This window comes from Alternaria ethzedia (assembly GCF_023757985.1).
Source record: "Alternaria ethzedia strain BMP 0044 chromosome Unknown scaffold_17, whole genome shotgun sequence".
In the NCBI taxonomy this organism is placed as follows: Eukaryota; Fungi; Ascomycota; class Dothideomycetes; order Pleosporales; family Pleosporaceae; genus Alternaria; species Alternaria ethzedia.
In genome coordinates this window covers 340,466-364,511 of record NW_026056210.1, presented here as the reverse complement: position 1 = coordinate 364,511, position 24,046 = coordinate 340,466, and the positions used below count along the sequence as shown (strand labels likewise).

At 53.0% G+C, this 24,046-nt stretch overlaps 11 protein-coding genes across 11 annotated transcripts; 6 read left to right on the top strand and 5 right to left on the bottom strand.

The window, feature by feature from the left end:
* Window positions 1-143: 143 nt before the first annotated feature.
* Window positions 144-2,796, bottom strand: J4E87_006858 (uncharacterized protein; the record flags this gene model as incomplete). Its single annotated transcript, XM_049378459.1, has 5 exons — window positions 144-886; window positions 1,214-1,532; window positions 1,582-2,074; window positions 2,123-2,351; window positions 2,424-2,796. 5 exons carry the CDS (start codon window positions 2,794-2,796, stop codon window positions 144-146), a joined length of 2,157 nt encoding a protein of 718 aa, XP_049231852.1.
* Window positions 2,797-3,534: 738 nt separating this feature from the next.
* Window positions 3,535-4,004, top strand: J4E87_006857 (uncharacterized protein; the record flags this gene model as incomplete). Its single annotated transcript, XM_049378458.1, has 2 exons — window positions 3,535-3,845; window positions 3,905-4,004. The coding sequence occupies 2 exons, from the start codon at window positions 3,535-3,537 to the stop codon at window positions 4,002-4,004; spliced, it is 411 nt and encodes a 136-aa protein (XP_049231851.1).
* Window positions 4,005-4,017: 13 nt separating this feature from the next.
* On the bottom strand, window positions 4,018-4,764 carry J4E87_006856 (uncharacterized protein; the record flags this gene model as incomplete). The annotated part of the gene is made up of 2 exons (XM_049378457.1): window positions 4,018-4,635; window positions 4,690-4,764. The coding sequence occupies 2 exons, from the start codon at window positions 4,762-4,764 to the stop codon at window positions 4,018-4,020; spliced, it is 693 nt and encodes a 230-aa protein (XP_049231850.1).
* A 1,207-nt stretch (window positions 4,765-5,971) lies between these two features.
* ALTA1 (Major allergen Alt a 1) lies at window positions 5,972-6,534 on the bottom strand (the record flags this gene model as incomplete). The annotated part of the gene is made up of 2 exons (XM_049378456.1): window positions 5,972-6,131; window positions 6,191-6,534. 2 exons carry the CDS (start codon window positions 6,532-6,534, stop codon window positions 5,972-5,974), a joined length of 504 nt encoding a protein of 167 aa, XP_049231849.1.
* Window positions 6,535-8,894: 2,360 nt separating this feature from the next.
* J4E87_006854 (uncharacterized protein) lies at window positions 8,895-10,571 on the top strand (the record flags this gene model as incomplete). The annotated part of the gene is made up of 2 exons (XM_049378455.1): window positions 8,895-9,532; window positions 9,794-10,571. 2 exons carry the CDS (start codon window positions 8,895-8,897, stop codon window positions 10,569-10,571), a joined length of 1,416 nt encoding a protein of 471 aa, XP_049231848.1.
* A 456-nt stretch (window positions 10,572-11,027) lies between these two features.
* Window positions 11,028-11,993, top strand: J4E87_006853 (uncharacterized protein; the record flags this gene model as incomplete). Its single annotated transcript, XM_049378454.1, has 1 exon — window positions 11,028-11,993. The coding sequence occupies one exon, from the start codon at window positions 11,028-11,030 to the stop codon at window positions 11,991-11,993; it is 966 nt and encodes a 321-aa protein (XP_049231847.1).
* Window positions 11,994-12,143: 150 nt separating this feature from the next.
* J4E87_006852 (uncharacterized protein) lies at window positions 12,144-13,039 on the bottom strand (the record flags this gene model as incomplete). The annotated part of the gene is made up of 3 exons (XM_049378453.1): window positions 12,144-12,221; window positions 12,273-12,924; window positions 12,972-13,039. 3 exons carry the CDS (start codon window positions 13,037-13,039, stop codon window positions 12,144-12,146), a joined length of 798 nt encoding a protein of 265 aa, XP_049231846.1.
* Window positions 13,040-13,368: 329 nt separating this feature from the next.
* On the top strand, window positions 13,369-15,486 carry MDV1 (Mitochondrial fission protein; the record flags this gene model as incomplete). The annotated part of the gene is made up of 3 exons (XM_049378452.1): window positions 13,369-13,494; window positions 13,546-15,165; window positions 15,214-15,486. The coding sequence occupies 3 exons, from the start codon at window positions 13,369-13,371 to the stop codon at window positions 15,484-15,486; spliced, it is 2,019 nt and encodes a 672-aa protein (XP_049231845.1).
* A 760-nt stretch (window positions 15,487-16,246) lies between these two features.
* J4E87_006850 (uncharacterized protein) lies at window positions 16,247-18,359 on the top strand (the record flags this gene model as incomplete). Its single annotated transcript, XM_049378451.1, has 2 exons — window positions 16,247-18,287; window positions 18,343-18,359. 2 exons carry the CDS (start codon window positions 16,247-16,249, stop codon window positions 18,357-18,359), a joined length of 2,058 nt encoding a protein of 685 aa, XP_049231844.1.
* An 859-nt stretch (window positions 18,360-19,218) lies between these two features.
* Window positions 19,219-19,664, top strand: J4E87_006849 (uncharacterized protein; the record flags this gene model as incomplete). The annotated part of the gene is made up of 2 exons (XM_049378450.1): window positions 19,219-19,486; window positions 19,555-19,664. The coding sequence occupies 2 exons, from the start codon at window positions 19,219-19,221 to the stop codon at window positions 19,662-19,664; spliced, it is 378 nt and encodes a 125-aa protein (XP_049231843.1).
* A 280-nt stretch (window positions 19,665-19,944) lies between these two features.
* Window positions 19,945-22,323, bottom strand: J4E87_006848 (uncharacterized protein; the record flags this gene model as incomplete). Its single annotated transcript, XM_049378449.1, has 1 exon — window positions 19,945-22,323. The coding sequence occupies one exon, from the start codon at window positions 22,321-22,323 to the stop codon at window positions 19,945-19,947; it is 2,379 nt and encodes a 792-aa protein (XP_049231842.1).
* Window positions 22,324-24,046: the final 1,723 nt, after the last annotated feature.

Below are 24,046 nucleotides of genomic sequence, written 5' to 3'. Positions count from 1 at the left end.
CGTCAGCGGTGCAATCAATGTCGTGCTCGTAACGTGCATGCGCTTTCATTCGTTGAACATGATGCGAGGCGCCTAGTCCGGGGAGCTAGGTGTGCTTGGCTGGATTACGGAATACTTCGGGTTATATAGCAACATAAAAGCGTCTACACCAAAACAGCCATCAACCCCACGATACCACCCGAGCCAATAGCTACCGCCCTCAGCATGTTCAACTTGCCGAATTTGTCCAACAGCTCATTTACCTCTTGATCCTCTGCTCGGGTACTCTGCCTCTCCGTTTTCTCTTGCGGTACACTCAAATCCTTCCATTGACTCACGTCACCCTTGCTGTTCACGGATTCATCAGCGCTTCTCTCTTTCGATCCAGCCTTCTCCCGATACTCGGCAGACGCCCTGCTTCGGCTCCCGCCCAACTCTTCATTCTTCTTGATAAGGGCGAAGTTCGTGGGTATCATGGCCAGACCCGTGATTGGCGCGATGCTGAAAGAAAGCGCGGCGGCGGCGAGATAAAGGCCTGGCTTGCCCTTGACGGCATGCTGAATGATTGAGGAAACCGAGTTGACAGAAGATGGTGGAAGAGATTTGTAAGCGAGATAGACGAAGCCGGACGCGGATGTGAGTGCGGCTGTTGGAAACGTGTGGGAGCCTCTTGAGAAGAGCCAGCGTATCATTGGAAGAGATCGAGATGCTGGCTGTGATTGTAACATTGGAACGTCGAAGAGAGACAATGCTGCGATGCCGCCCGACGCTAACAGCGCGGTGGATATGCTCAAGATTTGTATGGTTTGTGTCGCGAACATGTTGGACGGTGGGAGATTGTGTTTTGGGATATTGTTGAGAATGGTTTCCAATTTGTGAGCGATCCAGGAGAAGCAGGTACGCTTTGCTATATACTTGAGCGTGGTGTGGTCATCCTGTTGGTACACAACGCGTTCCGCGGGTCCCGCAGTGTTAGTGGTCTCAAAATGATGTCATGGTGGCCTATCATCAACCTTCGCATTTCTCGTACTAGACGAACACTTCGGTCACGGTGTGTTCCAGGCCCGACATTGTCGCAAAGTCGAGAAGTCTAATCAGTCCGCTTGCGCACCTTGGGTAGCGCGAACCAGCAAGCAAGCATAACAGCGTACATGCCAAGTGCAACGGGGTGCAGTACCCAAGTACCTTAAGAATCAGTATCCTGATGATTGCGCATAAAATAAAGGTCGCTTACCGGAAGCCTGCGCGAGAACACCAGTTGTGAAGGGCGCAACCGCACCACCTGAGCTTCCTGCTCCGCCAATGAATCCGATTGCGGTGGTCTGAATATGACGAGGCATGAGGCGCGAGAAGATGGTCTGCGCACACGGGTAGACGGGGCCCAACAACAAGCCCAACAAGCAGACAGCGACTGCATTTCCGATCAAATTTGGTGTCAACCATGCCAGAAGTTGAAGAGCTATGGTGCCGAGAGTGAGGATGACGACAAATCTCTTCTCGCCTATTCTGGGCGCAGCATGAGTGAGTACAAAACGGCCAAGCGTGATGCCTCCCTATTCGGCAATTAGCAGAAGCGATACAGTATGCAACAAGTAAACATACCCAAAAGCCTGCTGTGACATATCCGACCTTTGCAGGGTCGCCATTACGGTAGTTGATGAGGTATGAGATGAACCAGCCTGAAATGCTCACTTCGGCTCCTTGGTATGCAAAGATGAACAAGGCGCCGAAGATGGTGACTTTGTTCTTCAGAGCGAGCTTAAGGTTCTTCATCTTGGAGGCGGCATCTTCCGCAGCAGTTTGCCTACTGGTCGTGGTCTCCAAGAGAGTTTCCTCAGAGTCTTCCGTGTATGACCAGAAAGACCATGCTGCGAAAGCGATGCAGCAAAGTCGCAGTCCGACGGTAAGGAAGTAGAAGCGCGACCACAAAATTCCTTGTGAGACGATTGCTGTTCCGATAATGGGTGCAACTATTCCACCGACGCCATAACTACCATGCGAGAGGCCAAGAATGACGGAAGGTGGATGAGTGTTCGCACAATAGACGTTGTTGAGGGCCAGGTTGATGGCTGCACCGAATCCCAAGAGAAAGAAACTGACATGGTCAGCGGTGCGTTACTGAGTTCCAAGACTGAATACTTACGATACAACGACCAAAGGATACGGAGGGGTGCAAACAAGGATAACGTATGCGGACAACTGTATCAATTCTGCTATGATCAGAGTCTTTGCCCTTCCGAACTTGCCTAGGATGGTGTTCGTGAAGAAGGCGGCAGAGATGAAACCGATGGCGTTGCCAACGAAGACCAGAGACATGATGGAGTACGAGATGTGGTAGTACGACTCCATGTACGGAATCAAAGCACCGACGACTGGCCACTGGTTAGTCTTGATTCTGATAAAGTAATCCAAAATGGCAGGTCTATATCAATGTCTTAACTCACCTGAGTCGTTGATTCCGTTTGAAAAGTAGATCAAGCAACAGCAAAGGATTCTCCATTTGGTCATCGGTTGAGCGTTCCAGGTCCTGATAGTACCGACTGCATCCTCTCGATTCGGTGTGGCCGGACGACTCATCTCGAGTTCATTGGGGGTTTTCGGGGTCTGCGCGCCCTTGGGCAATTCATGCTCTGCATACGATGCTTGTCGGCTATCGCCTGTTTTGCGAGAAGCAAAATCCCCGAGTTCGACGTCCGGTAGTACACCTACATCGCCGAGCGTTTGAGGTGCTTTGCCCTTGCTCTTCTGGTATGTCGGTTCCGGGTTGGTCACGGAAACAGGTTGAATGTCGAAGAGACTGTGAAGTTTGGACGCCATGGCTCCAAGTTCCCGGTCTACGGTGTCTTTTTGCGAACTCGAAGAGAATGCAAAAGCCCTGGACTACGCGCCTTGGAAGCGTTCGTTCTGATTATGCGTCTCAGGTAGTAGGAAGTAATTGGGCGTTCAAGGTCAGTGCAAATGCGACGGCAATAGTCATAGATAAGAAAGTAGCCCGAGCGACAACGTGCCAGTGCGGGAGACCCTAGACCCTTAATACGGAAGTCCACGAAGCTTTCCACGAGAACACTACTGGCCGTAGCAAAGGCTGAGGGCGCTATCGCTGATAAATCATGGGATGCACAATTACCCTACATTACCAGATAAACACGCGCCGGCTCCGACTTGGGGCCTATCACAGCTGGCGGGTAAGTATCGTGTGGTCGCGCTGCAGCAGTGTGGAGATGGTGGACGGTCGGTAAGCAAGTCGATCATAAAGGCTGCAAAACGTTTTGCAGGGACACAGACGCGTCTAACGGTGCAGATAGCCGTTCATTCCTGGCAATGGACCCGACAGTCGGAGAGAGATTGGGTCTAGGCCTGTAACTAGAAAGGGCGCAATACCCAGAAGGTGGTGAAAGTGCGAACTTTTGGGGCTCCGAGGAGCGGAGACAACTTCCCCACCGGGCTCGGCCACACCTTCCTGCTTTGAAATTCACGACCACCCGTCCCATATTGTCTCCAGAACTACCACGACCGATAACTTCTCCACCCTGCTTACCAAAGCTCAAACCCAACATGGCCCGTCCAAAGCGCAATGTCCTTGCCACCATAGACAGCACAATCACACCGCCTGACGCTTTGGCGCCGAATCACGCGATCGCGCGCATCACCAAAGCCGAAGGCAAGAACATCTATGCCGCCGAGCTGCCAGATGGCAAGCCTGTCCTTGCCGAGCTAGAAGCGAGGTTCAGATCAACAGTATGGATCAAGAGGGGCAGCTATGTGGTTATAGATATGTCTGCTCTGGCGGACCGTGAGAACAAGCTGGATGGAGAGATTGTGAACGTGGTGCGCGACGAGAAGGCGTGGAGGAAAATGAGCTACTGGTATGTTTCCAGCCGGGTATCATGTAGTATGTGTACAGAGCGCTAACAATAGTATACAGGCCCAAGGAGTTCGTAAAGAAGTCGACGTACGTCCAAGATAGCGACGACGAGGAATCGACCGTCGGCAAGATGCCGCCCTCCGACTCAGACGAGGACTGAGTTCTTCGTCGCATCACTCGGCGTGCGCATGGTCCTCCTCGATTATACCCTTCGTCAGGCCCTCGTACTCCTTCCTCGTTCCCCACCATACGCCCGCGACCGTAATCGCTAGAACGCCCACGACCGTCGCCGAGCTTGCCGATGTACTCGGATACACATTCCACGCCCATTCTTGCGCGCCCCATAATGCATATACCACGGCTGGATTGAACCCTGCTTTCCACAGCAAGAACGGCGTGCACCACGCGACATACGCGTAGAACTGGTAGTGCAGACTACGCGCGCATAGTAGGCCAATAGTCATCGCGGTCAACATCGTCGTCATAATGAAATCCGGGGTGATCTTGCTGGACATGGTGTCCTGGTCCCGGGGCTCAATGGCTGGAATACAAAGCTTGAGGAATTCCTTGACATTGCGCTTCGAGGGCTTGATCCAGCGGGTTCGCGCGTACCAGATGAGGAGGCCAACATGCAGAGCGAGTAAGCCAATGGCGAAGGGGCGTGAGAGGAACGTAGATTCCGGGACGAAGCGCCAGTTCACGGTCCATTTGTACAGGAAGGCACGGCTGAGCTCGAAAGCGCGGGCGAAATAGCTTGGTGCGCGCTTCCTGAAGGGGTAGCCATACAGAACCTACATTTTGATTAGCATCAATTGAGAAGAGTCCATGATCGATGATTTACTTACCGAAACCTGCACGATGATCATAGCCTGTGTCAAGGCTTCTCTTCCACCCAGTTTCATGACCATGAGAATACCCATTGCTGGTAGAGGCAGCAACAGGCTCATCTTGACGTTCAGCCCTGTGCTATACAGCGCGCTCCCCAGATGCCATTGATCGCGTTGGTAGCAGAAGACAGCCAGCCAGAAAAACAGCACCGCGAAACAGTCGTTGAAGCATCGTAGCATGAAAATGCTATGCATGCGCTTTGAGAGAATCAACAGCGGGAAAATATACGGTGGAACCTATCAACACGTCAGCTTCCAACTTCAATAAGCTAGAATGGGAAAGTACTCACCCTCGCCTTCCTATAACATTGAAACACCACACCAAGCGTAAGCAAATACACTCCCGCGAAAATGTACTGCGCGAGAGCGATATCCCGCCCTTCATCCGTCCACTTGTAAAGCTGCTTGTAGATCCACACATGCGCACCAGGGTACACGAGCGGACCCGTCGAACCAGCAATATTCTTATAGTCGCGCTCGCCTTTCAGAAAGATGGCTATTTGCTGCATGTACGTTGTCCAGTCAATCTCAGTATCTAGAAACCTCGCTGTTAGGACACGTGGTACGTTTTCGGTGAGTGAGAAAGGAGCACGAACAAGGTATCTTCTCGATTATCACGCCTGAAAGCGCGGCGTCTGCTACGAGCAGCAGCGGAGTCATCCATCTTGTGTGGTCGGGGTTGTAGGCTAGGTCTTTTGCGCGGGCGAGGAGCGACATGGCGGCGTTTGTTACGCGCGGTTTTGGTGATGGCAAGTTCGGGGGTTAACGATGGTGTTATAGTTCGCGTCGCGTGTCACGTGGGAAGGAGGTTTGAGGTTTCAAGGATGGCAGTTTCGCGCGACGTGTGTTTCAGGCATCATTTTTCTCGTGCGAGCTGTGGATGGTGGTTTGACGTGGACTGCACGTTTTGTATGGAGTCAGACGCTGTTGCGCTCACGTCCTGGTGTTGTGCTATTTACGGCAAATGCGAGGTTTGCGCGTCCAGCCATTCGTCACTCTTCGCGTCAATACCCTACACGCGATGTTCAATTCGAAAGTTGATTTTCCGATGGTTTCAGTCTTCTTTTCTACTAGCAGCTCAAGTATCTTTCTCTCACAAATGTAGCAGGATGCAGTCGTCGTAGTGGTAGTGGCACAAATGATGAAGAAATTAATGTTGCATTAGGTCTAGGCTCTAAGGAATATCTATACAGGAAGCGCTGAGATAATCATGAACACTGAGGAAGGTCATAGCCTATGCTCAGTACTGGCTGGGTGCCGGGCACGCAGGGGCGGCGGCGGCGGGAAGAGGGACGAAGGTGACATAGGCATCGGAGACGCCCTGGCAGACGAAGTCCTTGGGGCCGTTGCCACCGGCACGGCAGTAGCTGGGAAGAGTGGTGGTACCGACATAGGTGAGACTGAAGGAATGTTAGCAAATTGAACGAACTGCGCATTCAAAGGCATGGGAAAAACTTACTCGTCGCTGACACCCTGCTTGATGATCAGACCGCTACGGTCGCTTGAGAAAGCGAAGTCGATGAAGCTGTTCTCGCCGCAAGAGTAGAACTTGTTATCCTCAAGCTTGTCGGCTTGGGAAGAGCAGTTGAAGTCGAGGGTACCTCCGTTGGTAGCCTTGATGTTGAAGCCGAAGCTGTTGTAGTAGGTTCCCTCAGGCTTGCGTCCGAAGAAGTTGGAGATCTTCCAGACGTAGTCACCCTGGGTAGCAACTGGGCAGGATGCGTCGACCTGGCGGGCCTCGAGAGGTGCGGCGCTGGCAACGGCAGCGGCAGCGAAGAGAGAAGCGATGGTGGTGAACTGCATCTTGATGGAGTTGGTTTGAAGTTGATTTGAAGTTGGGATAAAGTGTTGGAAAGTGTGGTAGGTTGTAGTTGAGTGTGAGAGTTGGTGGTTGATGGTGGCTAGAAAGTGAGATACTCACTGGCATTATATAGTCATCACACCTCGTATCTGGGGTACTGTACTCCTGCCACGATCATCATGTCCGTCTCGTCCCAAGGTTCAATACGAGAAGATTGACACCAGGCGTCACCCTTGACCTTACCCACTAGAACATACGAGAAAGGTGTACCATGAAATTTCTCCAGGAACACGAGCCTCAGACCATGCCGAGAGCGCCGAAACCACACTCTACCCCAATTTTTGGAGCCTCAGTACCCTTGCCAACGGTGTCACGAACCAGTAGCAGCATCCGGGGTGACCGGATGAGGCGACAGGCATGTCCTATCCGGGCAGTTGGCAGCCCTAGCCGAGCTTGGATCGTGCTAAACATACGAGATGTGACGTCTAGTAGGATGAACCAGGTATGCACAGTGGCATTGGGCGCTGCACTGGCTGGCCGATCGGCTGTGCAGGGCCTTGGTTCGGAAAACTAACGGCATGACGTCCTGGGCTATATGTATTCTAATTGCTGTTGCAACACCGTACATGCGATGGTACCTACGCAGGCGACTGCTTCTTCCACCATCGTATCGACGCGGTATACCCTAGAGTGCTCGCGAACGACTATATCTAGGTAGCTTAGCGACACACTGGAAGCGTAACAGAGACGTCCTATGTTCCTAAATTCGAGCGTGATTGCTGTGGACCTGAGGAAGTCGGCCGTGTGAATGATCACTGCAATCTCGTAGAGTTCGGTCGGCCGTGTGAATGATCACTGCAATCTCGTAGAGTTCGATCGGTCCGTTCCCGAACGACCTCATCGTCCACAGAAATGGGTGGTCCGAGTGTGGAGACGAGCGTAATATCAGTAATCGGCGTTGATTCCATCACCTTGAATAATTCCACGGTTAGCATGGAGATCACTCGTGAACGAAGGATCGAAATACGACGTCGCTTGGGGTTGAACCGAGACGGTGGAAGGTTGAGCCTTGACATCTGGCAGGAATGGCATCATCGAGCCGGTTGTTGCGGCTGTGGCTGCCGATCACCTGCCTGGCTCGCGCCCAGGGTCCACGCTCGAAGACGGAGCCATGAGCTAAACAATGACACCAACACCACTGACGCACCATCGGAGTTTGTCCGGCGGCACGCTATATTTGCTATTTTTGGACCCGCGATCGTGGGCTCACGCTCAACGCTGAACGAAAACTTTACGACCCAGGTGCACATCTACCTTCAAGGACTGGCATGCGTGGCAATGAACTCAAACTCACTGCACCCACCGTGCGCAAGGCGACTATCAAGGTACACAGAGATCTGAGACGGCACTCGAATATTTTACGGTTCCGTTCCGTCATTCTCGGAGATCTCGTTGTTGCTTTTGAGACCTGACGGCATCTGCCTTAATTTCGATGGATCACTGAACATCTTGCTAATATGTCGGAGGCTGTCGGGTAGACAGTACTGTCCTGGCGTCGGTAGGACCGATAAACCATTGAATGTATGGACGCGGTGTCGATGTACGAAGTCAGACAATACTCTTACTGCGGATCTAGGGACAAGGAAGAGACACTCGCTTCGTGATTAGCGAAAGCTGGTTGGCAAATCCTTCAAGTTCTACCGCTCATGAACGTGGCTGGAGCCATTCGACCATCTTTGATGCTGGGTGCTAGCGGATCAGTAAGGGCACACGTCTTACACAAGATGACACGTAAGACCCTGCCACAATACGCAGGAGCAGAAGGAGGGGTAAGACCGGATCAACGACACTGAAGAGTACATCATATGTACCTGCGTTGTACATCCAGTGAGTTTGGAAGTTCGTTCGACGCAAGATGATGCAGGAATTTTCCAGTGTTGCAAATTTGGAGATCGAGCTTTCAGAAGCAAACTTGCATGTAGGGGCAAGAAAATCCGAGATGTACCACCATCTGTCATACGCGGTCAGTTACGAGTATCGTTACAATCTACTGATTGCGGAATGTGTCGCAAGAAGAGGAGGTGTACCACAGTAAGTACCCGTCCTGCTGCCGTTGCTCACCGGTCGGACCACAAGGACAAGATACCCAAGTCAGCAAATCGAGGGCAGCATGCATGGAATGAAGTACGCGCGGAACAAAACATCTCCCAACAACGGGTACGTACGCAGGATGCTGGCTTCCCCAGACGTTCTCTTGAGTATAAACAGTCGGCATGGGCACTGTTTCATGCTCGTCACTTGCGGTTCCATCGGCTCTCGCTACGCTACCTATTCGTTCCAATATTGGTTGTCTGTCTGACTCATGGATAACGTTGAGCTCGAAGAACCCTATGACGAGGAAGGCAATCTTAGCTATGGCCATAGCGAAGATGACCTCGACAACGATTACACAGGCAGTGGGGATGCACAAAGTGGTGAGGACCGATATGCCAACAGTGAAAGCAATGAGAGCGACGAAGATCCCGATGACGCTTCAGCAAATGATACGGAAGGTGAGCTTAGTGACAGTGTGATTAGCGAAGATCTTTCGATGTCAGCAAGCGATGACGACGAGGAAGAGGAGGACGAGGAAGATGGAGAACTAGAGACAGGTAGCATGGAAAGCGATCTCAGTGGCTCAGACCAAGAGGACGGTGAGGAGGTGAATGACACGGAAAGCGATGTCAGTGGCTCAGACCAAGGGGATGATGAGGAGGTAAATGACACGGAAAGTGACGATATCAGCTCGGATAGCGAGGCAGTATCGATCGAAGAAGAGATCATCGACCCAGTGAGCGAAGAGAGCGGCTCGGATAGTGAAGCAGATGATTCGATTGGAGAGGGTGCTGGGGAAAACACCACAGTAGAGCCTATGGGATCTAGCGGCATGTGCAACAATGACAGCACTACACACCATGAGCAAGAAAGCGTCTTGACGAGTACGCGGAGTAGCCCGGGAGGGTGGACGCAGTTCAAAAAAGGACAGGATACCGCACCTGTCCACCATCACAGCACCTACCAAGCTTATCAACCCAACAACAACTATCAATCCACGAATAACCATCAATCAACCAATAATTATCAGCTGACAAACACCCACAACACGCACAGCGACAATCCGAAGATCGGCAACTCCCCGACGATCGTTCATAGCCGAAACAAAGTTCCCAGACGTCTCCTTGAAGTACAAACTGTGCTCGATGCGTCGACTCTCCATCGTAGGAATACGCCAGCTGGCGTACAAAAGCTCGCGCACCCAAATGAAGTGGTGTCCAAGAAATCTAAAGACAACGCCCGCAGAACCAACGAAGCTCATCTCTCGCACCGTACCAAACCTAATCTTGGACACGCCAAACTACCATTCGAAACCAAGCATCCTCGAACATCGAAAAATCTTGGGAAGTCGAAAGCCGACAATGAAATCAGTATGGCTGACGAGCTCTTCCTGCCGGTCATATCAACTCAATCTACCAATAGCAACCAAAAGCCCAAAGCAACAAAACGGTTTCCTCTTACACACGAGACGGAGGCAACGCCTGCAGCAACTGCAAATCGCATATCCAGCAAGAAGAAGCGAAATCCTACGGTTCTTGAGATGGAGGGATCTGCAATCCAAGTCCCCGCCAACACCAAACAGCAATCCAACAGCAAAGCCAGCGGTACGAAATTATCCAAGAACGACGCACTTTACTCTCATACCAAATCCCCTCCCGTATCCGCAAGCGACACGGAAGAACCTCGTGTACCTACTGGCTTCTCCAACCCCCCTAAGGTTCTCCTCAATGGCATCTTTGCCGGAGTGATGATGCAGAGGCGAAAGTCTACAGTGAGTGTATTTGATCACGACGCGCACGCAATCATCGGCTTTAGCTTCACGCATGAGCGCGGCAAGCGGTATAAGGAGGCTGGGATGAAGAAGTACAAGACGTCCAAGGGTGGTTTTACACTCTGGTGGAAGCCTTACTCGCCATCGGCGGACTACTTTGATAGGGGAGATTAAGTTGAGTGATCTGGGAGGCTGATCTATGAGATTACAGATGGTTTCTCATTCATCGTGTTGTGTTTGGTTGCAATCAAATAGTAGTAGCTTCACTACCCACTCAAAAACATTCCCAAGTCCTTTGCAATGGTTGGAGCGAAGAAGCATGTAAAGCCAAGCCTCTGACGTAGCAACCCAGCCTAAAGCCTGCCCATATGTGGTGCAGGTTAATCGCGACCAAACAGACGATGCCCTGAGATAGCTGTAATGCCGACGATCCGGTCAGCACTTCGTAAGATGTACACCGATCAGGATAACACCCAGCCGAACGTCATATGCCTCTTCCAACTCAAATAAGAGGTCCTCTCACAAGAACGCCTGGAAAACTTTCCTAATATTGCTTTTTGAATTTCCAATAACAACAAGGTTCATTAGTTACGTGCGCAATTCTAGGTTACCTACCCCTCCATCAGCAACATGTCAGGCAACTTCAGCCTCTCAAAGTACCTTCCCCGCGCCTCTCCCCGTCATGTCCAGCCTTGCGATAGCGAAAAATGCGCGGAGGACTTCGGTCTCGACGTAATGCTCGTCTATCCAGAGTCGAAGGAAACGGCTGAAGACTGGCCAGCAAAGTTCCGAGCTATCACCAAGTCAAATGTGTATAGCTTTCGCATGCGGCCAAAGGCACTGGACCCAGAGAAGGATTTCCAAAGCTCTTCAGAAGAGGGCGCAGATCTGCCGACTGATCCGAAACCACAAGGCGCCTACGACAGGTCATCGACAAGATCAGTTGTATTTGTTGCTGAGACACCCGAGGCTCGAACTGTTTATGCGGAGGTGCGCCAGCCTGAACCGATCGTACTCGACCACATGAGAAACCGGATACCCTTCGCCGGACGTGTCTATGGCGTGATCGAGCTGCGACGTAACTCCAATCTCGGACTCACATGCATGCTCGCGTGGGGGCAATGGGGTTTGCACAACATCGTGAAGAACTACTACGGCTGCCGGCAATCGACCGATAAGTGCCAGTCTGCGAGACAACCGAGGATCGTCACCAATCCGTCAACCGGCTTTGTTATCTTCGTCACGGTCATGTCCATGTTGGACTACTGGATGCAGTACGACATGAACCGAGGGGACTATTGCCAGCGACTATGCCTGGTTACTGGAATCACGATGGGCTTCTTGTTGAGTCAGCCTGGTCCGTCCATTGAATCGTTGCCTACATTGATGACTGCGATGAACTTGGCGATGACTTGCAGCGCTTTTGGGCACTTGATTTGGCGGAAGTACTTCAGCACGTGTGAGAGGAGACTGGAGCAGAAGCTGGATGAGTGGAGAGAGGAGGCTCGCTGTACCCAAATTTCCTCGCCGAAAGACTCCAAGCTCGAGTGCGAAGCCCAGAAGCCTCACGTTGTCAAGTTCCACGAGCTGGACTAGACGGATCGAGTGTTGATCAGTATGCTGCTAGGGCGACGGACGAGCGAGAGGGGATAGTTTGACGAACAGTCCATGCCAGTCACGTATCTCGAGTGTAAGGGCGGCTTGGGTCAGGGTTTGGGCAGTATTGGTCTTTGATTATGGGCGGGTCTATTCCCATTGTGTACCTTTTAGTCGTTGCATGAGATATTCCACTTCCACCTCCTTTGTCAGGGGAATGACCCAATCCTGTGTTATCTGTTAGTACGCGGTAGGAACAAATGATGATACTGATGGTACCTTGTACATGCCAACGACGGCGTCTGCATTCACCTTGGACGAGCCGTTCGCGCCCAGGTCCGGGTCTGTGCCGTACGTCTTGGCCTTTAACCTCAGTCTCTCCAGCACCTTCTTTTCCACCGCAGCATTTGTGATAGCCTCGTCGATGCCTTTCCTGTCTTCGTCCTTGATCAGCTTGACGAAGCGCTCCGTCTCCTGCTGGAACTTGGCCTCGGCAACGAACTTGCCAAAGTGTATGCGCCGTGACAGGGACTGGATGGTCATGACATCGCAGGTGGCAGAGGACCCGTAGTTCTCCTGCGACTCTCCCCGGTCCTCGCGGTCTGTCTGCAGACATGCGGCGGGCAGGATGTGCTTGATGTAGCAGTCCTTCAGCTGGGCGTTGACGTTGACATCGTTGGGGTGCAGGATCTGCGGGTAGTTGAGAGGCTTGAGGATGGGCTCCTGGAGGACCTCTGGGAAGAAGGGGTACTCGTCGGGCGACTGGTAGCGGCGGACGAGGGACTGCAGGCGCTCCTGCTCGCGGAGCATCCAGTCGAACAGGCTGGTCTCGGGCTCGCCAATGTCGACGCCGCCGGGCACGTAGATGGTCCGGTTGAGGGGGAACTGCACGCGCTCGATCAGATGGAAGGTGATTGTGTCCTCGAGCCGACTGTCTGCTGTCAGTAGGACTCAGGCGCGCATGGCGGGGAGGCGTACATGAGCTGGAAGCGGATGTTGGCCAGGTCAAGCGCCTTGGACGCGTCGGAGAGGTCAATCGCGTCCATGGTTCCTTCTCAAGCTCCCAAAAGGGCAGATATGCGGGTGAGTGATGTTTGCAGCCATGGCAGTCCGGTCGTGTCCCGAGCATCGGCGTGCTCTTCGGCGGATGACGCAGGCGGGTGCCGACTGGAGATCTCGATAGTCACTCCCCTCCGCAACACCACTATCACCATCTCGAGCACCCGACGCGCCTCCCGCCTCCCGCCTCACCGCCTATTGGCCTCTTGTAGCACACGCGAGCACCTGATCTGAGATCCTCATGCGAAGATAAGGATGCCCTAGCGACGTCTCCTCCACTGCGCCGCCCGTTGAGTCTCCCGCCACGCCTGCTCGCATGGCCTCGTCCACCGCCCGCAATGGATCCCCAGGTCGCGGCCGGTCGACCAGCCCGCGCTCGCCGCGGTACTCGCAGGCCTTTGACGACGACGACGAGAGCAGCTTCATAGACTCGCTCCCCGATGTAGCCCCACCGCACCTTCCCTGAGCCCACGGTGATGCTAATGCTCGCTAGACCCGCCATCTGCAAGCTTTTGGCAAAAAAGTCACAGCCACCGCCGGCAGCTTGATAGGCGCCGAAGGAGTCACCCAGCACTACCAGAACGCCATTGGCGAGCTCCACCGCGAGCTCAGGCGCCCGCTGATGCAGCGCTCCGTCTTTTCCTTCGCCCAGACCACCCCCCGCGAGATCGTGCGCTCGCGAATCTCCGTCCCCGAGATCCAGCAGCGCGCCCTCGCCTACATCCCCAACGACCTGCTCTCCAACATCCCCGAGGACAACGCCGAGTTCTCCCTCTTCCAGGGCTTCGAGGCCTCGCTGCCCGACGCCCCCGACAGCCATGCGAAGAAACACGGCCGCCACAACGCGCGCGGCCAGCGCCTGATCGGGGGCGGGGAAGACGACGACGATCCCAATGTGCCCCCCTCGATGCAGAAGCTGCGGAAGCAGCGCAACAGCATGGGCCACCGCCTCGAGATGATGGGCGTGCGCAAGCACATGTGCGTCGCCGAGATACACGAAATCGACAACAAGATCGCCAACCTCAATACCATGCGCAAGATGGTCCTCGACCGTCTGGCGGGGCTCGAAATCGAAGAGGGCGAGCTGGAGCAGGACCTGCTGACCGTGGACAACCGCATTGAGGATCTGCAGGAAGAGCTGGACGACGAAGCCGCACTGGCGCCCAAGACGGCAGGGTCGCAGACAAGCGACGAGCAGTCAGAAGGCAAGGGCGAATTCATGTCCGAGTCGATATACCAGAAGATACCCTCCTCGCCCAAGACGAAGAACAAGGCCAAGAGGCTGTCAAAGAGAATGTCCATGCCCGTACTACACGAGCATCTACAGTCAGGATCCAAGATCAAGGAACTGCCCGCGCACATGGACGCCATCACCGCCATGGACTTTGATGCTCCGTGGGGCATGATGGTTACCGCATCGCTAGACGACACAGTACGAGTATGGGATCTGAGCGCCGGACGGTGCATTGGAATGCTCGAGGGTCATCTCTCCTCCGTGCGCTGTCTACAGGTCGAAGAAAACATCGTCGCAACCGGCTCAATGGACGCTTCGATAAAACTCTGGGACCTGAGCAAGGCAGAATACGCGCCCATGGATAACCGGATAAACAAGCCCGATGAAGAGAGTGACGATGGTCTGGCATTTGAGAACTCGGAAGACGCACCTCCTGCGCCGCCGTCGACCAGCATGCAGGACTGTCCCCTCTTCTCCCTCGAATCACACGTCGACGAAGTCACTGCGCTACACTTCCGCGGCGACACTCTAGTTTCCGGTTCTGCAGACAAGACACTACGGCAATGGGATTTAGTCAAGGGACGATGCGTACAGACGCTTGATGTCCTCTGGGCCGCCGCCCAAGCCACAGCTACGAACACGTCCAACAGCACATGGCGACAGACGGGACGCTCTGCCGACTCCTCTGCCGACTTTGTAGGCGCCATACAGTGCTTCGATGCTGCACTTGCTTGTGGTACCGCCGACGGTATGGTACGTCTATGGGATTTGCGTAGCGGGCAAGTTCACCGAAGTCTCGTCGGTCACACAGGCCCCGTCACAGCCCTGCAGTTCGATGATGTCCATCTCGTGACCGGTAGTGCCGACAGGAGTATACGCGTAAGTCGACTATCTTTCCTCTGACTGTTCCCTAACTAACATGCACAGATCTGGGATCTCCGAACGGGCGCCATTGCAGACGCTTACGCTTACGACCATGCCATTAGCAGCATGATGTTCGACTCACGACGAATTGTGTCTGCAGCAGGCGTGGACGTAGTCAAGGTCTACGACAAGACAGACGGAAGGCACTGGGACTGCGGACCCGGAGCTGACGAGAACGACAAGACGACACACTCCATCATCGAACACGTCAGAATAAAAGATGGCTATTTGGTTGAAGGACGCAGAGACGGTACCGTTGGTGTCTGGTCGTGTTAGTAGAACTATAGAAGTAGAAGCGATGAGGATTGTATATAAGAACGGGCTGCGCATATGCCAGTCATGTAAATGGCAAAGTGTTGTACTGTTGCAGAATACTCATTACGATATCACTACCAATCAATTTTATGTCACTGCAATGACCAAGATTTCCTCCACCCAACGTCAGTCGTGACGCATGCGGGCCGCTTCCAGTCGGTACATCGATACAGACGTTATCCACAATGGCAGTGCTAAACTCAATCAAACACGAAGTCTGCCCGGGCGGGATGCATGCTTGGTGAGGAACAAGTTCAGTACACTAGTAGGGAATACATCAGCTCACAGTGATGTTTAGAGATGTATCCGCATTAGTTGTAGGCTGCATCTCACTTTCTGGCTATGCAATAGAGACATGGAAACATAGTTCTGACAGGCACAGCAGACGTTACAAGCACGCGGCAGACGGGCCCAGTGGAAGCTTGGTTGGTGGTGGAACCATGCAAGGATGGCCCGCGAAGCTCCGATCTGCCATGGTGACGTAACGCAGAACCCCGATTGACATTTCCGCGCTCTGAGACGCCTATCCCTGCTCCCACGCCGCCGTGGCATGTGCATACTACATTCGCTTGTCCTGTCTACCTATGCCTTCTCATCTCTAATTTTGCAATTGAACCGTCAATTGCTGGCTCCCCTCGCGTAGGCGCCTACCTCGATCCCATCTCATCGCCGGCTTCCTCTCCCGGTTCCACGTGCTTCGCCAGAGCTCCGAATTCCCGCCATGCTCCCACGACAGGCCGCGTCGCTGTCGCGCGGGTACAATGCCACGTCCAGGGCCTCAATTCTCTGCAGACGGTTACCGCGAGCGACCAACACACAATTCCGCACATCCTTCAGCAATGGAAGCCCAGCATCCGCTGCGAGACGCGCCGTCCTACAGACCTCACAATTAAGCAGGCAAACCCCCACCACGACCGCAATACGAACCGTCTCGACGAAACCCCTTCAAGCTCCGCGATCACGCCTCGCCCGGTATACGTACCGAACAGCAGCCATGCTTGGCTCTTTCGTCGCGGTTAGCGGTGTCTTGGTCATCGCCTTCTTTGTCTACGACGCCTACACATACAACGAGGACCCTATCGCGACCGATATCCCCGTGTCCGAACTCGCACTCAGCCCGAGGAGAGGTGGACCCAAGAACCTGCCTATCGCCGACCACTTCGTCGACGACGACGAAACGCCCGAGAATAAGAAGCTCAAGCACAAGCCAAAGTTGGTCATACTGGGTACGGGCTGGGGCAGCGTGGCCCTTCTGAAGCAGCTGAACCAGGATGACTACCACGTTGTCGTCATATCGCCGTCCAATACCTTCCTATTCACGCCGATGCTGCCTTCCGCTACCGTCGGAACGCTGGAGCTTCGGTCCCTCGTCGAACCAGTCCGAAAGATCGTCAGAAGAGTACGCGGGCACTTCCTCAAAGCAAAGGCTGAGGACGTGGAGTTCTCTGAGAAGCTCATCGAGTGTTCAGCTGTAGATGCCAAGGGCCAGGAGCAACGGTTTTATGTCCCTTACGATAAGCTCGTCGTCGGAGTCGGATCAGTCACAAACTCGCATGGTGTCAAGGGTCTCGAACACTGCCATTTCCTCAAGGATATCAGCGATGCCAGGATCATCCGTAACCAGGTCGTCAAGAACCTCGAGTTTGCGTGCCTACCGACAACATCTGACGAAGAGAGGCGAAGACTTCTATCGTTCGTGGTCTGCGGCGGTGGACCCACTGGCGTAGAGTTCGCGGCCGAGCTGTTCGACATGCTGAACGAGGATCTCTGCAAGCTCTACCCCAAGCTTCTACGCAACGAAATCTCCGTCCACGTTATTCAGTCCCGAAGCCACATCCTAAACACCTACGAAGAGGCCCTGTCTCAGTACGCTGAGCAACGTTTTGCCCACGACTCGGTCGACATCCTCACAAACTCGCGCGTCAAAGAAGTCCAATCGGACAAGATCCTCTTCTCGCAAAAGGATGACAACGGCAAAGTGGTTACCAAGGAGATCCCCATGGGTTTCTGTCTATGGTCAACTGGTGTTGCGCAGACCGATCTCTGCAAGCGACTCGCCGCCAAACTCGACGGACAGAACAACAAGCACGCTCTGGAAACCGACACACATCTTCGTTTGAACGGATCACCTCTCGGTGACGTTTACGCCATTGGTGACTGCGCAACCGTCCAAAACAACGTCTCTGATCACATCGTCAACTTTCTACGCACGACTGCCTGGGAGAAGGGCAAGGACCCCGAGAAGCTACAGATCTCGTACTCGGACTGGCGCGGCATCGCCAAACGCGTCAAGCAGCGCTTCCCACAAGCAGCGAACCATCTTCGCCGCCTAGACAAGCTGTTCGAACAGTATGACAAGGACAAGTCTGGCACTCTGGACTTTGGCGAGCTTAGAGAGCTGCTCTTCCAGATCGATTCGAAGCTCACATCCCTACCTGCCACCGCCCAGCGCGCTAACCAGCAGGGTGAATACCTCGGTCGCAAGTTCAACAAGATCGCCCAGGCAGCCCCCGGCATGGCTCTCAATAACGTTGACTACGGTGACCTGGACGATGCGGTGTACAAGGCTTTCGAGTACAAGCATCTCGGTAGCTTGGCATACATTGGTAACGCAGCCATCTTCGACTACAATGGCTACGGCTTGAGCGGTGGTCTACTAGCCGTCTACCTATGGAGAGGCGTCTACTTTGCACAGAGTGTTAGCCTCAGGACAAGGTGTTTACTCGCCATGGACTGGACCAAGAGGGCGCTGTTTGGACGTGGTATGTCATTCCTTTCTTGGCAGTGTATGATTGTAACTCAGCTAACATGCAATAGATTTGATGAACTTCTAAGCGATACATGGCTTGCCTTTTGCGAAGCGTAGATCGATAGACCGATGACCGTTTTCGGGTACCTCATCTTCCTATGTAGATTATTCCTTGTTCGATCTATTGAGGGCGGCTTGATGCTGTCACTTTTACCAATATATTTTACATTGTTCAACGACATAATCGGAGATATCTTCGCTGATATGCTTTCTTCTTTTGCAAGTGTGTAGCTGAGTTCGCGCAATGGCGCAGCTATTGGAACTTGATTCACCGCCTCCTCCTTATGGTTATGATCACATTAACCCGGATTCAATATCGTTGTTCAATTTATGCCGAGTTGGTTAGACGGTCCAGATCGAATGATAATGAGATACAGGCACGAAAAGTAAGCAGGATCACGCCATGGAAATAATGGGCATACAAAGTAAGCCGGGTCACACCATAACAATACACCCCTCTACCCCACACTTCAACGGAGTTTTGTCTTTGTGTTAGCTGAGCCGAGATCTTTGTGCTTTCAGCGCAATCAATAGACTTGAAAATACACCGAGTTGCTGTGCAACGCTCTCGTGGTGGAGGTAATGCGGATAGGAAAACCTCACGCCACTCGTCAGCGTACGACGAGCGTACACAGAATACACCGTCTTTGGTAGAGGCGGTGCTGCTTCGAGGATGTGTGCTGGTGCAGGTATGATACGGGGGTAGGCAGAAAAAGAGCAAGTGAGTCGATGAGGGTGTATAAGTATCACCGGCTTCTACCCATCTCTAGAAGCAAAGCAGACAGCAGCTTCAACGACCAAACTTCCCAAATCAACATTCATCGCTTTGTTCAAAACTTCATCTAAATCCTTCTCAAGCAAAGATGCCCGCCACCACCTCATCCATGCTCTCCACCCTCCTCCTCGCCATTCCTTTGCTGTTCCCCTCGAGCACCGCTGCCGCCGCAGTCGTCAAGAAAGACGTATCATCCACAGTCGTAGTAGCTTCCGAAGCAGCCCTCGTCGACGCAGCCGTCACCTTCACCTCGTTCCCCAGCCGCTCTCAGTGCCTGTCCAACCAGAGCGGAACCCGGTACGCGAACCCCGATGCCGGCTGCTACCATCTGCCCGGGCAGTCCATGGATATCAATGGTATAGCTGGTGGTTGCCGTGGTATGTATTATCGTTTCTAGATGGTTGAATACGAAGGCATGAGAGCTGACATGTCCTGCTCAATGCAGTCTTCATTTACGAATCCGAAAACTGCGATGGTCGCGAACGGCAGGTCGGTTCCGGAGAGATCTGTGTGGATATCGAGAGCTTCAATACTATCAAGGTTTTCTGTGGTTGAGCGGGAATAGCTCTGAGAGAGTTGTTGAGGCTGTGTCCTGAGGATGTCGAATGGGATTTTAGGTGGATGTGAGGTCTGGGTTTGTGCTGTCGTTTCCTTGATCGTTGCATTCAACATGCGAGTCTTGTTTTTGTACCGAGAAAAACCCAGTGTGGGTAGCTTGATCAATGAAGCTATGATGTGCTGAAGACCAAACTCTTAACGAGATGTTTCCATAATCGTGAAGTGTGCCCTCGATGGAATAAAGCGAATCCGAATCGTCCACCATACTAGACTGCCTTCAAGGCTCTTGCTCATCCATCGCTTCAAGCCGCGTGCGGACCATATTAGGATTCGAGTGTCCTTGTTCGTCGGTCCAGCATTTCAACACTTCTTCGCGCATAATCCTGCGTGGAGCTCTCTTGCCTGTGAAAAGTTCGAATTGAGCGAAACCTTGTTCAGGCAACAGGTCAAGGCCATCCAAGCAGATCCATGATGCTGACGCTTCCTCGCGAACTTGTCTTGTCAGTGGCGTGTTGAGCGTTCGGTAAGCTAGTTCTATCACTACACCTCCAGAAGGAGATTGCATCCATTGGGTGGGTAGCGTAAAGTCAGGCGATGGTTCATCCCCTACGGGATGCGTGGGTATACATGATACAATGACTGTCGGTGCGCGGAGATCCTTTGGCCAGGGATCGGTCCTTGACTCAAGTATGCGAAACGTAGGTTGAGATCCCTGGACGAACGATGGGAAGAGCTTTGCCGCCGATGGGCTTGCAGCTAATGCGGAGAAGTAGCTGACTAGCTTCTGCGCATTCTTGACTGTTCGGTTGAAGACCACGATGTTCTTGATGCCAAGCTGCAACATGGCATATATCGCCGCCCTAGCCATACCTCCTGACCCAATGACCAGGCTGGAAGTGGTTGTTGGCCGCACAGCATTAGCGGGAGATAGACCTCTTCGTATGCAAGATCGGATGCCTATCCAATCCGTGTTGTCGCCAAATAGCGCTTTGACAGGTCCGGATTGATTGCGCTCCTGGTAGAGCTCAACGCCATCCGCATCGGGAATGCTGCCATCCTCGTTGAGGTGGCGAATTGGGAGAAGCGTGTTGACTGCTCCAATCGCTCGAGCGTGGCGACTTAGCGAGTGAGAGAGAGCAACCGCATCCACTTTGAATGGCTGGCTGACTGCAGTGCCGCCAAAGTTTGGCCGTCGTGTCAACTCCCGTATGTTTTCGTCCAGTGTCGCAGTTTGGAGGCGGTCAAAGTGGTGAGGCATACCACATGCTCGATATGCCGCATTGTGCATAGCAGGGCTAAGACTGTATCCCGCTGCGGCCCCGATGATGTAAAACTCCATAGGGTCATATGTAAACGAAGCATATAGAATATGCGTAGCTTCTGTCACAGTAAGCCATGACGTTTCTGGGTTTCTTTGTGCTCTGGTCTCAAAATCTGCGCTCTTTCGTAGCTTTTCTGGTATCACAGGAGTCAGAACCTGGTTGAAGCAAGCAGAACGCCGGCCAGCGCGTCCGGTGTTATAACATATTATGGGTATTCTCGGTGACTTGGCGTATATAGTGTTGCGGAATGATTGAATGGCGGCGTTATCGTCCATGAAGTTCGCTGGCCGGGTAAAGCGTACCAGGCTGCAGCCCAATCGCATTGCTGTATCGTATTTCTCGAGCCAGAATACATCGTACCAGTCCATGGCTGCGTGAAGGTGGCCGATTATTTTGGTCGAGCCCCTCGACGCAACGATTGCGCGGATCAGCTCCTCGTCCATGGTAAGATCCACAGTGGCGAACTCAGGTGCCATTCGCAGACCGTACCACAAGTTTGCCAGGTAGGACGTTGTGGAATGGCCTGAATGTGCTGAAGGAGGCATCGTGTGAAACATTATCGGGGTCACGGTACTCCTTCGCACTCTGAATATACTCTTGCTTATGTTCTCCGCGTGATCCGCTGTAAGCTGTGCGGGTTCAACGACTATCTCGAATGCGTCACAGCCAAATTCCAGCTCTTCAATGTCGACTTCTTCAGGCGTAAGATCTGATAGTTCAACCTGAACGGCGCATGTGTAATTCCTAAGCTCCAAATCGACATACGATAATGGGAAGTGACCAGGGTCGAGCGTGGGCGCGTCACTCTTGATCTTTCTGCGGGTATTCGTGGGAGATAAGATAAGTGCCAAAAACTTGAAGAAAGTTCTTTCCGCTCGTTTTAGCGTCAGGAATGCTGGCACAGACGGCTGGTGTGCAGGTGCAACCGAGAGGTGAGCTGCGTTCGTTTCGGATATGTTGTAGAACTCGTAGTTGGAGCATCGCCGGAAAACCGGAGTACTGAGAGCAAGCAACTCTCGAACTTTGGATTCGTCCGTGTCTAAGTATTCGCGTACATCGCGCACGTCTCGTGTAATGTGTATTACTGGGTGCGATGCCGAAAATTCATGCAGTAGAGCTTGGCTACTGCTATCCAGCGGAAATCCTCCGTTGCAGACGATAATGGCGCCTCTGCTGTGGTTCTGTAATGTGTCGCGTAGAATCTCCTCCTGCCGGAGACTACGATTCGAAGATCCAAACTGTTTACGATACGCAGCGGTCGAGAAGCCTGTTGCAGTGTGGAAGACACTCTCCATGTCGATGACCCTGCGCTGACAGGCTACTGAAGCCATCATTGCCAATGTTGCTTTTCCTGTGCCATGCATGCCAATGAGCACGATAGACGCCCGGGAGTCAAACATTCTTCGGCATTCGTACTGAGTGGGTGCTGGTGTTGACCTTGCCGAATTCGGTAGACTTCGCTGTTTGGACGCCGGCGGAGATGGTGTTGGCAGCGAAGCTCGCCCGTCCATCGTTCCGGTTTCCGTGTTCATTGCAGCAAATGAACGCTTCGCACCAACCGTCATGGACGCCATTGTTTACGGGACTTGAAATATGAAAAATGTAGTTCCCAGATGTCAACAACATGAAGCAGAACATGGTGCCGCAGTTGGCAGCGACGAGTGCCTTAGCGAAACACGTGATAGCGATGCGCCCCGCTTTTCCACGGGGATAAAACTTTATCCTGGTGTGCAGACGCTTCCCCGGCTTTCTCCAGTGCCTCACTAGGTAAGCTCGATGGCTTCTTTAGCAAGATGCTCGACCACCCCATATCTGGGTGATCACCAATCTGCTCTTTCGGTAAGGCTCTATGAGGCGTTGTCGTGTTCTTTGTGCGACGGCGAACGATCGCTGCCGAACGAATGTCTTTGCAAACCCAGGAAAAACGCCGCCAGGCCACACAAGACATACCGGTAAAACGGTTTCGGGTATCAAGAGCTTGCGATCAGTGTCGCAATGCCCGCGAGAAATGTGACGCGAACCAGCCCAGCTGCTCTCCCTGTCTGGATGCCAAGCGCACGTGTACATACACGTCAAACCCGAAGAAGCGAGGGCTCCAGCCCGGCTACATACGCAGTCTTGAAATGACACTGGCCTTCATTTTCCAACAGCACGCTGAGATTGAGACTTCAGTACACGAGCAACTGGCCCAGGAGAATACGGTCTTGCTAGCGAGGGGTACTAAAGACTCGAATCGTTTACACAAGAGCTGGACCAAGAGCAGGTTTTGTCGAGATGTCACCAAAGCATTGTCTGGAGAGCAGATAGGAGCAAGCGAAGACAGGCCGCCAAGTTCAGACGAAGACAGTGAGGTGGACACTGAAGATGCCACGCTTCTCCAGATGACACCAAAAGCTCAGTCTCAGCATTCGGTACTAGCCCTATGTGACTATCTTGATGAGTGCTGACTTATGCAGATATCATGGCAAAGTGACACGAACTACATGCCGCAGACTATGCGCCCACCTCCATTACCGGACCTTCATTCTCCGCGTCTGCAGCAATCTGCAGGCTCTTCTACCCTTACCCCCCTGCCTACAGACTGCTGGAGGTTGATCGAGATATACTGCACGTATACACAATGCTGGTTGCCCATCGCGGACAAGCTTGAGATCCTCAAACTCTCGTATTCTTATGCGGAACAAGGTTTGGCTCTGTCAAGCGATATGTCCAACTCGGGAAGTTACGCAGAGATGTGGAGTGTATTTGCAGTCGGCTCTACGCATGATGACGCGAGTCTTGCAGGAGAAAGCTATCATCCATGGCCGTCCGGAAGACTTTACGACATCGCGAGGCAACTTATCCCCAATGAGCTAGGCAAATTCGAACTAGGTCATGTCAAGGCCCTTCTCAACCTAGCATTGTTCAACATTCATGGGAAATTATTCGATGCTGCTTGGCATCTTGTCGGCGGTGCTTTACGACTAGCCCTCATGCTTGCAGAATCGCCAGATGCTGTTACACTTCGGCTCAAGCATGTTATCTCGAGTTGCTTTGTGCTCGACAGTCTTTTGGCCT